The 13,615-nt window shown below is 38.6% G+C and overlaps 1 protein-coding gene across 1 annotated transcript in view; it reads left to right on the forward strand.

Annotated features, from left to right (window-relative positions):
* NALCN (sodium leak channel, non-selective) overlaps nucleotides 1–13,615 on the forward strand; it is a 282,164-nt gene that overhangs the window by 247,611 nt on the left and 20,938 nt on the right. The window contains exons 28-33 of the mRNA XM_027115885.1: nucleotides 6,659–6,779; nucleotides 6,864–6,962; nucleotides 10,554–10,647; nucleotides 11,157–11,263; nucleotides 11,467–11,541; nucleotides 12,237–12,356. Of these exons, the coding sequence (XP_026971686.1) occupies nucleotides 6,659–6,779; nucleotides 6,864–6,962; nucleotides 10,554–10,647; nucleotides 11,157–11,263; nucleotides 11,467–11,541; nucleotides 12,237–12,356 (616 nt within the window). The remainder of the gene's footprint in view (nucleotides 1–6,658; nucleotides 6,780–6,863; nucleotides 6,963–10,553; nucleotides 10,648–11,156; nucleotides 11,264–11,466; nucleotides 11,542–12,236; nucleotides 12,357–13,615) is intronic.

Raw genomic sequence — 13,615 nt, forward strand, 5'->3', positions numbered from 1 at the left:
ATATTATATATAATATATTATATATAATATTATATTATATATTAATATTATATATTAATATATAATATATTATATATTGATATTATATATTATTATATATTATTATATATTAATATGAATGGACCTAGAGATTATCATACTATGTGAAGTAAGTCAAAGACAAATATCATATATTGCTTATATGTGGAATCTAAAAAAAAATTGATACAAATGAGCTTACTTAAAAATCAGAAAAAGGCTCCCAGATATAGAAAACAAACTTATGGTTACCAAAGGGGAAAGGGGATGGGGGGGATAAATTAGGAGTATGGGATTAGCAGATACAAACTACTACATATAAAATAGATAAAAAATAAAATCCTACTGTATAGCACAGATAACTACATTCAATATCCTGTAATAAACCATAATGGAAAAGAATCTGGAAAAGAATTTATATATAATTTATATATATATATATTAATTTATATATATAAATATAAATATATATAAATTTATATATGTATACATATATGTGTGTGTGTATATATATGTATATTATAGCTGAAGCATGTATATTGTGTGTGTGTGTGTATATATATATATATATATATATATATACACCTGAAACTAACACAACATTGTAACTCAATTATACTTCAATAAAAATAAAAATTTTTTAGAATAAAAATTAGTGAGGCTTAAAAGAAAAAAGATTTTCTATCAATTTTAAATCAAATCTCAATTCAGCTTTTAAACCAATATTTAAAAAGTTTAACAATTTTAATCAAATTAAAACTAAACTCATACTGGCTTTATATCTTTAAGGAAGATCTGATGTCCTCATAACAGTTGTAGAGAAGCCTAAATCATAAAACTATTTCAATTTTAAAACCCATTTACATTGAAGGATTTTGTTGTTGAACTCCTGGAAGGGAATAATCAGTAACACAATTGATTTTATCTAACTGCCTCTTTAAAAAAATTTTTTAAAATAAGTTTTCAAAGCATTTTACATCAAAGCCAGAAGTATCTGGTACCTTCTTTCTCAACCATTTCCCTAATGACTATGAATGAAATCTCTCAATCTGCTTCACTGATGCACAGTGTTCCATCAACTTCATTTGTCCTTTTAAATAATTATCTGTTTTCTTTTTATTTCATTTTTACCTCTTAGAATAATGAGTGAACCACAGTAACTGCTCTGCTTTTGTCACAATTGATGTTCTCTACTAAATGTCAAAACTCTTTAAAAGGAATAGCATTTCACCCAGTTGTACCCTTAGGACTCATTCTTACCTGCTTTGGCATTTCTCTAATATGAAATTCACTTTCATAAACAATTCAATACAATTTATATTGGTTTTCTTTTAATACCAAAGAACTGTGGAAAAAAGATTAATTTTGGATGTGAGGCTTGAGCATGGGTAGAGAAGTATATAACACATGGGAATATCTTTATCCCAGTGTTAACTAGAAAAGCAGTCTAATTTATATTACAATAAAAAATTAAAGAAGCATAAAATGTTTATTTTGTTGTAAGAGTAAAACTCATTATTATACTGTAAATACTTTACTTATATATCAGGACATCAGGTTTTTTATTCCAGAATTTTTTGGGATTTTGTCTAAAGTCTCAAAGTTGAGGCCAAGGGGAGATTAAAGTATCTTGACATTCTAAAGAGGCCAACTAAACCAATCCCATCAGAACTTACTAAAACATCATCCATCACCCAGCTCCTGTAAAAGAAAGCACTGCATTCAAAGATAACATCATGGTAGTGAATGAAGTCAAGAGCAGAGAGAGCTGTGGCATCACGCCGCCTTCCCTGTGGGGAAAGGTGGACGGCGCTTCTCCTGCTCCTACAAGGACCCCTGGAAGGACCAGTTGATATCAGAGTTTGACAAGGCAAGAAGAGAGGCTCTTGTGGGCAAGCTGCTCGTCACCATCTGGGAAGACGGGGTGATCTGCTGCTTCTGGGGGGCCACGTCATATCTGCCAAGGGCCACCTGACCTGAGCCTTCTTGTTGGAACCCTGCTGCAAAGGGCTGTGTGCTGCGGACAGGGTGCCCCTATGGGAAGAAGCTGTGGGAACGTTTCCAGGAGTTGGAGCTGAGAATCACCCAGAGGCTACACTCATAGCAGGAAGAACACACTGGGGCATCCTTATGCTGGGGAGTGTAGTCATAGAAAATGTGAGGTACAGTAAAGCCGACAGATCGAGAGCACTACCACTGAAAAGACAGTTTGCTACTCATCGTTCCCAAGAGGAGGAGGCATGCCACTCCCCGGGGGGCCACCTGGGGAAGCACCAGTGTGGGTCAGCAGGCAGAGAGGTGGGGAGAGCTGGGGCCAAGAGCCTTTACTGTGGTTTCCCTGGGAAGGAACGGGTGAGGCAGGGCAAGCAGGCCTAGGGATGGCTAGTTTGAATAATTGTAATGGGCTCTAGAACATAGAGGCCATCCATTGTGGTCTGGTACCTGGCACTGGGGTGACTCGGGCAGGTGGATGGTGGCCCAGAGTGTGACAGCCTGATAGAGGAGGTGATTGGTGGTGGGGGAGGGGGTGGACTCTGAGTTAGTTGGTTTGTATTTGAAAAGCACACCCTGAAAAGGGCTCATCTCAAGGTGAGGGGGAGGACGAGGGAGGCACGAGGCCAGGAAGAGTGACTCAGGCATCTTACCGGGTGTCTGGAACAAAGTGCGTCCAGCGTCTGTATGTGGGAAAAATGCTCAAGTGCCAAGTTCACAGAAGCTAGAAACACTGTTCAAACATGGAGTGCTTCTTGGGAACACCTAAATGAGCTCCGTGAAGGAACAACGGCTGCTGTGAGGAGAGCGCCAATGGCCACAGTCCAGCGGAGTCAGACACACAAGATGTGACGTCTCTGACCCCAGCTGCATCCCACCCCTTCTTGTAAGACCCAGGCAGTCACCAAGAGGAGGAGTGGGCCAGAGTGGCTGACACTCTTTTTCCCTCCTCAGACCACGGGTCAGGCTTGAGCTGCTGAGGGTGAGATCCTGGTACAGGTTTGAATGCAGTGGGCATTTTAGAATGAGGCTGACTATATACCGAAAAGCTCTGGGCTTTCCCCAAGGTGTCAGGAAGCAAGTAGGATGTACTGGAAGGTAGCATTAGGAGGAGAGTAAGCTGTTTCCGGTTGGACCCTACAGCGTTCAACCTGTTCCATAAAACCAGCTCTCTAAGATTGTAAAATCAGCTAACTGAAATGTAATGTTTTATGTAAGCTATTATTAAGGACTTCAAGTTCAATGACATTTTAAAAGCACAAGCAAACAGAGGGACATCACTTGAACGTTATCACAATAGCTTTTCCCATTTGTTCAGAATATTGTGACTTGGGTTAGTTTTAGTGAAATATAAATCTTTCATCAAATAAATGTCAACTGTAACCATGATAATTTTCACGTTTTGTTTCTCTAATAATCTCGTCAAGAGTTAGCAGCTGAAATTTTTGTAATTTTATATTGGCTAATTTATGATTAAGAAAATAACTTACATCTGAGAATTAGCCTAGAGGAATGCTATGATAATTATAATTAGGACATAAATATGCACTAGCTAATTCAGGAGACAGTCTGGCTTCTGCATTCTCTCTTCAGATGAATACATTCATTCTCCTCCAAATCACTCAGACTTGATGAGATAAAATAACCTTGGTAAAAAGGATTAAACATATCATATTTATAAGTATTGTGTGTTTTGTCTTAAGCAGAGGTCTGGGATTTAGGAAAAGGAAATGCATGGGAGAGAAATCAACAAAGCATTCAGTTTTACAATAAATATATTTACTAAGTGTTTACTCTTCACCAGGAGTAATGCTGTCACTGGGAACAAGCTATGGCCTCTGACCCCTAAGAGCTAGAAGTCCAATGGAGAACAGAAAATAAAATTTTAAATAATTTAATACAATATGCTGAAGTTTTAATGCTACATAAAGAAGCCCCTAAACTCACTTGAAGTTCACCAGAAACTTACCTGTAGGTAATTTCAAATTACACTGCGATACATTCTAGGCAGAAAGAGATCAGATTTTTTTTGTCGAGTCTAAGGCTCAAACAATTTGGGTACACTCTCTAAGAAAAAGAATATAAAGCTACTTTGCTTTTCTAAGTTTAACAGAAACATATGACTATGTGAACTCACTCCTGGGCCCCTTCCTGAGTCTTGGAAGGGACCTGTGTCAGGGAGGGGCCCTGAGGCTTACCTTCAAGTTTCTTTTGCTCCATGATGTATCAGCCTCTGATTCTAGGGTACGGAGAGGCAAAGGGTTCAGTGGTACACGCAGGACAGAGGCTGCTAATCCAAACAATGACTGGATCAGGGAGAAGGACCTAGAGGAGAAGACACCCAGTTAACTCTTGAAGGGTGAATAGGAATTAGGCAGGTGAAAGGGGGAGGAGCCATGGGCAGGTGAGAGTGAGGGGCGAGGCAGAGGTAAGATTGTTGCAGGCTGTGGAAACTCAAATTGCTATTACCAAAGAGCGAGGCAAAAAGCAGTCTGCATTCCAGGAAGTACTAGTATCTGATTTCTTTAGATGGCAGAGCTGTGTAAGATACAGGGTACCATTGTGGCCCATGTTATCCCCTGCATTTCCACATCCCAGGGCAGAGGCTAGATTCCTCTCCTCCATGGCACCCCCATCTTCCCAGAGGAGAAGCAGCTCTCCTTATCATGACCTGGGGTCCCTGGAGCACTTGTCACTGGGAGGCAGAAAACTCAGATTGTGAGGTCAGAACTGATTCTTCATTTTTCTGAATTGGATAGACAATGTTGTAATCTTTTAAAAATTAACCAGAAAAGATAATATTTAAATAGCCTTCCAGATCAAGGGAGGACAACAGGAAAAATGACAGTAATGGACTGTGTTTGGGATTTGTTGAATTCCTCTGTAGTTATTGGTAAAGTTTCAAACCTTCCAATTTTAGTATCATGAACAAAGCATAAACATACCCAATATGATTAAAACTGAGACTTTCAATGTGGTATATTCTTCCAGCAATTTAAGTCTATGATTCTCCATTTTACTTTCTTGCTTTAGCCTGAAAGTGTATTTTAACATATTCTAACTTCTAAAGGATGTGGAACATGAGAATAGTTTGGGTTGCTGCAAATTCAGCTAAAAAAAGCACTTTTACATAAAGAAAATGGATGGGTAAGAAAGTTCAACATCAGATCTGAGAGCTGACTCACTTGGTTTAAAAAAAAAATCCTTATTCAAGAAAATTGTGGCATCTGTAGAATCCTTACAGAGTCTGTCTGCTGTAAAATATATTAAATTTAATTGAAACCCCCAAAAGGAAAGATTGTTGGAAAAATACAAGAGAATATGCTTGTTTTTCATACTTAAAAAATATTAATCAGAATCCCTAAATATTAATTTCTGAGTGGGGCTTTTTTACTATATAGAAAACATTTCTACCAATCAGCTTTAAACCTTTAAAAATAAGTCAGTCTCAGTTTTATGTTTTCTTATTAGATTCTCACATATTTAGTGTTAAAAAAAGAAAACTTATAAAAGTATATCTCATGATAGTCTCTAGTTTTGAAAACCATAAAAGGTGGTAGAAGAATACTAAACTGGATTCCCCCTAGAATGTTGCCTCCTGTGAAGGTTAACTTTTGATAAATGTGCTAGCAAGAAAAAAAAATTATCAAAATATAATTCAGCTAGGCTTCAGTAGGCCTACTCTAGTCAATAATCCTGAGCTCAGGTAATCAAATTCAGGAAATGTGTTGATAGTCATGATTTTTCCAGCATGTGGTTGTCTAAATCTCTTAATTATTTAAAATAGCCTCAGAAAAGGGGGATTAAAAAAAAAACACTGAAATCTTCTTCTGTTAACAAATATGTTAGCTAAGACCTGTAATGACTAGGGGAGATGCAGTGTAGTAGAAAGATGTTAGTGGAAAGAAAAAAGTATACACATGTCAGAAAAATAAGAAATGAGACATCCCCTGACCCCCCAAAAATAGAGGGTCCAAAATGTTTTAGAACTCAGGAGTTAACTGTGCGGTAGACAGCACACTATACACTGGGGTCTACAAGAAGTAACTGTTGAGAACATTTGGAGTTAATGAGAGAAAAACACCCACCTGGGAGGGGGTGATCTGGAGACACATAGGGTATGTGTCACCTCAGGAGCCCCTAAGGCATCACTAGGTCACAGCATGCTGCTCACGTGATGACACAGAATTAAGTGGCCAAATTCTACTCATTTTACACTTTCTGTACTAACACCAGGATTTGTAATTCATGCCTTTAGGAAGGTTTTCTAATGTAAAACCATTTCAAAATTCACATCCAAACTCCAAGGCCCCTTTGTAAGAATCTCCTGCACAAGTTCTAACCAGAAAGTCCTCAGTATACTAATCAGGACCAGCCAGAAACATTGCAGAACCTCTGGAGCTAGAAGTCGAGGGACATAGCATTTTATTGTTTTCGATTGAGAACACCCCATCATTGCCTAATAATTAACTGCATAATTAATAAATTCTAACACATTGATGCATTCTTATGAGTTTGCAAACAAATGCCATCGAACCTACCTTCCAAGTGCCTATACTTTGCAACCAAGATTGGAAAGAGTTATAGATACTGCCTTAGGGTGCTTCTCACTGGAATTCCACGGAACATTCCTCTTTCTGACTTGCAGGGCGAATCCTCGGAACTTTAATTTTGACAATGTGGGCAATGCTATGCTGGCATTGTTTGAAGTTCTCTCCTTGAAAGGCTGGGTGGAAGTGAGGGATGTTATTATTCATCGTGTGGGTCCGGTAAGCACGCACTGGAATCCTTTGAATGTTACCACAGCTGCTTTCATTGGCTTTGATGAATAACCGTATTTTTCATTTATACAGATGCATGGAATCTATATTCATGTTTTCGTATTCCTGGGTTGCATGATTGGACTGACCCTTTTTGTTGGAGTAGTTATTGCTAATTTCAATGAAAACAAGGTAAGAATTCTTGGTTTGAATTCCGCAGCGTTTATTCTTTCCTAGCCACTCATTTTGAGTTCCCTTTTCCACACACGGCGGTGTGCAGTCGCATCAAACTGTAAAGTGACCGGTGTAAATAATCTCTATAACTATTTTACAAGCTACCTCATTGCTGCCTTTCAGGCACATTATTTCAGAGCACAATTCTCTTGCTAAATTTCCTCTTTTGGTAATGGTGTCATTAATTTGCCGAGGACTGAAAAACGCATCTCCTATTGTTCAAATTGAAAGGATGTGCAGCAAGTTATTAAAATACAGTAGCTGAAACCGATGCACTGATTGCAGGTAATATGCCTTTCACTAAGTGTAAATTGGTTGCTTCTGTGTAACTCAGTAGGTGAACTCAGAATTTTTTTTTTTCTCTTTTTTTTGCGGTGTGCGGGCCTCTCCCTGCTGTGGCCTCTCCTGTTGCGGAGCACAGGCTCCGGACACGCAGGCTCAGCGGCCATGGCTCACGGGCCTAGCCACTCCGCGGCATGTGGGATCTTCCCGGACTGGGGCACGAACCCGTGTCCCCTCCATCGGCAGGCAGACTCTCAACCACTGTGCCACCAGGGAAGCCCACAAAGCAATATTTAACCAAATTATTTTAAAAAGCTAGCAAATCCAAAATCCGATGAAAGATAGATAGTAATGTATTTCTCTGAGAAACTCATAAATCAGAACAAAAAGAACATGTTAGATTTGACACAATGAAGACGTTTGGTCCAATGGACATATAAAGGTCTCTGACAATTTGAGACTGTGTATTACTTTCAAGTACAAAATGTATCAAGTACAAAATGTATCATCTACAAAGTCATAAAACAATAATTACCAAAGAATTGATAATGTACACATGTTATCTATCACAATTTTAAAACATAGCAAAAAATTCCCCATAATTTGGAAATATTAAGACTGCATTCTAAGTAATTTTTGAGTTACAGAAGAAATCAGAATAGAAAATCACAAAGCATTTAGATAAATCATTTATAAAAATCACATTAAAACTCACAAGGTGGGCTTCCCTGGTGGCGCAGTGGTTGAGAGTCCGCCTGCCGATGCGGGGGACACGGGTTCGTGCCCTGGTCCGGGAAGCTCCCACATGCCGTGGAGCGGCTGGGCCGGTGAGCCAGCCATGGCCGCTGAGCCTGCGCATCCGGAGCCTGTACTCCACAACAGGAGAGGCCACAACAGTAAGAGGCCCGCATACCGCAAAAAAAAAAAAAAAAAAAAAAAAAGAATACAAAACTCACAAGGTATAGATAAATCAGTAATTAGATGGAAATTTATAGCTTTTAATTGTATGTTAGAGAATAATCAAATAGTGATGATTAACATGCCAAATACACAAATCAATAAATTATAATCAGAGCAACAAAGTGAAATAGAAGAAAATGGGAGGAAGAAAATAACAAAGATAAAAGAACAGAAAATTAGTGATATAGAAAACAAAGTAACTTATAGAAAAGCTCAAGAGTGAGAAAAACTGGTTTGTTGAAATAAATTAGATTGAGAAGACTCTTACAGGGGTGAGCATGAACAAAAATGTGGAAAAACAAGCTATGGTAAGTATAATAGTGCCATAATTGTTACAGGGATAGAAAGTTAGGCTTACAGAATAGAACAGAAAGCCCTAGGAGGGACCCATGTGTATATGAAGCAGAAGTAGCACAACAAGTCAGTGGAGAAGCTGAGACCATCCATAGTGGTGCTGGGATAATTAATTGATTGTCTAGGTCTCAGAAATTAAACTGACATTTCTACCTTACACCATACTCAAGAATAAATTCCAGATGAATGAAAGACCCAGCTATGAAAAGCAAATTTTAAACCATTTTTAAACCATGGAGAATGTGCTTTTAACCCTGGAGTAGTTGTAGAGTTCTTGACATTAACCACAAAGTGAAATCCATAAAGAAAAAAATTTATAAGTCAGATTACATTAAAAGGAAAAGTTTCTGAATGATAAAAGACACACTAAGCAAAATTTTAAAAAAAAAAGCAAGCTAAGACTAAATACTTACAACTCACATAACTGACAAAATATTAGTATCCAGAATATATTAAGAATCTCTACAAAACATCAAAAAGTAAATATCCAAATACAAAAATGAGCAAAGAATATGAACAGGCAATTTACAAAGGAACACACAGGAATCACCTTATATATGCATTGAAAATGTTTCATCTCATTAATATTAAAACTAAATCAGATACATTTCATACCCATCAAATGACCAAATTAAAATGTCTGATAAAGTCAAGTATTGGCAAGAATATAAGGAAATGGGAACACTTGCAGAATGAAACCAATTTTCTTGGTTATTGCTCTTTGGATAGCACCTTGGAAATCCCTGGTAAGTGTGGAAATGTGTAAACTCTGAGACCCCAGCAGTTCCTTTCCTAGAGATTTACCACAGAGCAAGATGTTTACCGTGAGACAGTACCCGTGGGTTTATTGCAGCATCGTTTATAGTCCATAAACCTAAAATGATAACTTCTGACATATTTGTACAGTGGGATACTGTGTGATCAGTTCAAATAAACTAATCAGATCTAGTATCTAGTTGTATGGAAAATGTAATTTTCAATGAAGATAAAAACAAACTGGGGACTTGACTTCACTGGCGGTCCAGTGGTTAGGACTCTGTGCTTCCACTGCAGGGGTCTGGGTTTGATCCCCGGTAGAGGAACTAAAATCCTGCAAGATGCGGGGCGCGGCCAAAAAAAAAATAGTAAAAAACAAACTGCGTAAATTTCCACATGTTGGATACCATTACAGAAATTTATAAATTTAAAAACAAACACATTCTTATATATTTATATATACATAAGCAGCCAAAGTCTGAAAACATAGTGAGGAGGACATTCCCCTGAAAGATAGTTAGCTCTGTGTCAGGAAAGGCAGGATGGGAGAGGGGAGGTGGTTTTTTCCCCAGTTTCTTAAATTATATTTCTGCCTTTGTAATATAATGTAATGAAATGTAATGTAATATATTCAAGTGCATTTTAATGATGTGCTCTATTATATAACAAAGAATATCTGATCTCATTTAACCGATTGTCACAGCACAAATTTCTTAAATATGCAATTCTCTGACCTCATACCACTTAAAAACAGTTTCACGATTGCATGTAACAGAATGATTTCTAAAAAGACACAACAGCCTTAACCAGAAGCAGCAGCATTGATAAGCTATCATTTTGCTGCAGCTTTTTCTACTATGAAAGGAAACTAACCACTGTTAGAGAGTATCTCTTTTAGAAAATCTAATCATATAGAAAACCTTCTTTAGATTTTCCCAAACCTGAATATTATACATGTTCAAAGATGCCACCTGAAGGCTGCTGAATCTTCTCTGAACCCCCGGCCCTCTTTTCTGGAACTTCTCTCAAGACCACGTTTGAGAATTCTGACCCTGTTTATCGAACCACCATGGCATAGGAAGAATATCTTTGTTTTAAACCCACATTACTCTTGTTTGTGTCAGCAGCGCATTTGCGATGTCCTTGGTGTGGAGCACATGACAAAAGGTCTTTCTCTGTTTTCCTTTGTTTATTAAGGGGACGGCTCTGCTGACTGTAGATCAGAGAAGATGGGAAGATTTGAAGAGCCGCCTGAAGATAGCACAGCCTCTTCATCTGCCACCTCGCCCGGGTATCAAAGATGCTCTGATTTTATTCATGTTGGGCACTAGTGTTCATGATTCCCCAGGAGTCTAAGATTTCAATTAAAATAATCATCATGAGGCCACTAGGCGATTGTGCAGAAGTTAATATAAAAACAGGCTCCAAACTACAGATCTCTCCATAGGCTATTAAAATCAACCACCCAAAGGCCGTGCTTCTGTGCTCTCAGGATAAGCCTTAATGAAAAAATGAATTGTTAAATAAATATATTTGTGCTTGCCTTTTAAACATATGAGTGAAATGTATTAAACTGACAGAAACTGAATGATGCGAATCTCCTTCCAGTGCAGACGGTGTCATGCACCGTCGTTTTAAATATTCAGACCCAGCCATTCCTGCAAGACACTTCACAGTAGATTGAACTGTAGGAGAAAAAAAAATGTAATGGGTTTTAAGACGAGCATTAAAGAAAATGAAAGGCAAGAACGTAAATGTGACCGATGTCTAAAATGCCCTTGCCTAAACCTTTCTTTTCAGATAATGATGGTTTTAGAGCTAAGATGTATGACATAACCCAGCATCCATTTTTTAAGAGGACAATTGCATTACTCGTCCTGGCCCAGTCGGTGTTGCTGTCCGTCAAGGTACTCTATTTCACCCTAACACTCTGGGAATGAATTTTTTATTCATTCGTGGGTCCAAGAACATTGCAGGCAGCCGTGTCCACTCACAGTCTACATTTATAAAAAATTTAAATTCACAGTCATGTTCAGATGGGTGGAAGAGGGGAAAGTCTTTCCGTGTTGATGGAATGCAGGCACAGACGTGTGTGCTGTCTCTCTTACAGTGGGACGTCGAGGACCCAGTGACTGTTCCTTTGGCAACCATGTCGGTCGTTTTCACGTTCATCTTTGTTCTAGAGGTACAGTAATGAGCCAGCTGTTGCTGGGGGCTGCAGTGCACATTTTAAAGCAAAACAGCGTCCTCCTTCCATGGCACTTCCTTGCACCTCCGCGTCCCGCTGCTTTTGAAGTCCTCTTTGGGGAACAGAATGCTCTTAGTATACTTCCTTTTCAGGCTGTTCTGCTTCGCTTGAACAAAGACTTCACTTTATATTTCCATTTTTCCAACGGCGAGAATTACTAACTGCCGTTGACGTTGTATCTGAATGTTGGCCTGTCTAGTTATCTGAGTTCAAATATTTACAGCAAACGGCACAAACCACTGTAATTCAGGGACTCAAATTACAATGTGGTGGCAGAGGGAGTTGGCCCAGACAAGATTATTTTAATATGTGGTCCACGTCACATTGCTTTCCAGTGCAATCTTCTTGGCAATGCAAGCAGATTTTTATTTTACCCTGTACCGGTTGATGTTTCCCAAAATCTATGGTCTTTTACTTGAGGAAGAAAAACGTCTTGCTATCAGAACTAGTCGTAGAAAAAGGAGAAAAGAGTGTGGAGAATATAGATTTACGTATATACACAGACACATCAGTAATAAATTCTTCTCTTTGGTTTCTACATCCTTTAAAAAAATAATGTGCCTCAGGTTAGTACATTTAAATATATGCTGAACACTCAGCCTCAGTTCATTGTCTTCATTGTTTTTCCCCAGGTTACAATGAAGATCATAGCGATGTCACCTGCCGGCTTCTGGCAAAGCAGAAGAAATAGGTACGATCTTCTGGTGACGTCACTCGGCGTTGTCTGGGTGGTACTTCACTTTGCCCTCCTGGTAAGTGCATCACTAAAGTTTATTTTAGTTGGTAATTTCAGTTCAGGTAATCCTGTTTCCAGCCTCATCTCACTCCAGGTTAGCCTACTCTCAAGGGTCAGGTTAACCTCCCTAAAATTCAGCCTTGACCATGACGGACCCTCGGACATGCTTGCACACACACACACACACGTGTACGTGTGCACACACTCGCACTCTTCACACAGACAAAAGCTGACCCCTCAGAGTCCTAGAGCCTGCAAGCCAGAAAGAGAAGGTCCTTCAAGATCCTCTGGTTTAACCCTCATTTTCTCAAAGGATAAAAAACGAGAGACAGAGAGAAATGGAAACCGAGAGATGAAGAGACCTGCCTAAATTCACACACAAGCCAGAATCAGAGGACCTGAACCCAGTTCTCTGAGTGGAAGTGTAGCTTCCGTGCCACTACATTATAATTAGGGCTTCACAGTATGATTCTCTGATACTTTGCTGCCTTATTTTCTCCCAGACACCCGGCTGCCATTTCTCGAAAGCCATCATTCCCCATCTCAACACCTGAGTTCTCATTGTTCTGCCTAAAATGCATGCAGCCTCCCCACCCTCCATTCAGCTCAGACTCTACACCATAGGTGTACTTGATTGTGATCATGAGCTGTGTTGTCCAATAGAAATAAAATGTGGCCTGGATGTTATTTTAAATTTTCTGGGAGCCACATATAAAAAAGATAAAAAAAGAAAGAGATGACATTAATTTAATAATACATTTTTAACCTACCATTTCCAAAACATTATCATTTCAATATGTCAGAAATGTAAAAATTATGAAGGAGTGAGGCTACACCCTTTCTTTGGTATTCAATCTTTGAGTGCCTATTTCACATTGACAGCACATCTTAATTTAGACTGGCCACATTTCAAATGCTCACTGACCACGTGTGGCTGCCATGGTGTTCAGCACAGGTCCAGAAGACCTGGTTCCTAATCCAGCACTTCAATCAAGTTATTTGTCTTCAGTGATCTTTTGTTCCCTGCTATGAACTGGGAATATATTTTCATAATTTACCTAGTCCATATGCACATTATGAAGGTCAAGTATGTGAACTACTTCTAACTGTAAAGATTATACAAGCCCATAACATTATTTTTTTTATATACAGCAGGTTCTTATTAGTTATCTATTTTATACATATTAGTGTATATATATCAATCCCAATCTCCCAGTTCATCCCACCACCATCCCCATAACACATTATTATAAATACTTTTTCTTTCTTCTTTAG

The sequence above is a fragment of the Aethalodelphis obliquidens genome, unplaced genomic scaffold (assembly GCF_003676395.1).
Source record: "Aethalodelphis obliquidens isolate GAN/ISIS:26980383/991018 unplaced genomic scaffold, ASM367639v1 scaffold15, whole genome shotgun sequence".
NCBI lineage: Eukaryota > Metazoa > Chordata > Mammalia > Artiodactyla > Delphinidae > Aethalodelphis > Aethalodelphis obliquidens.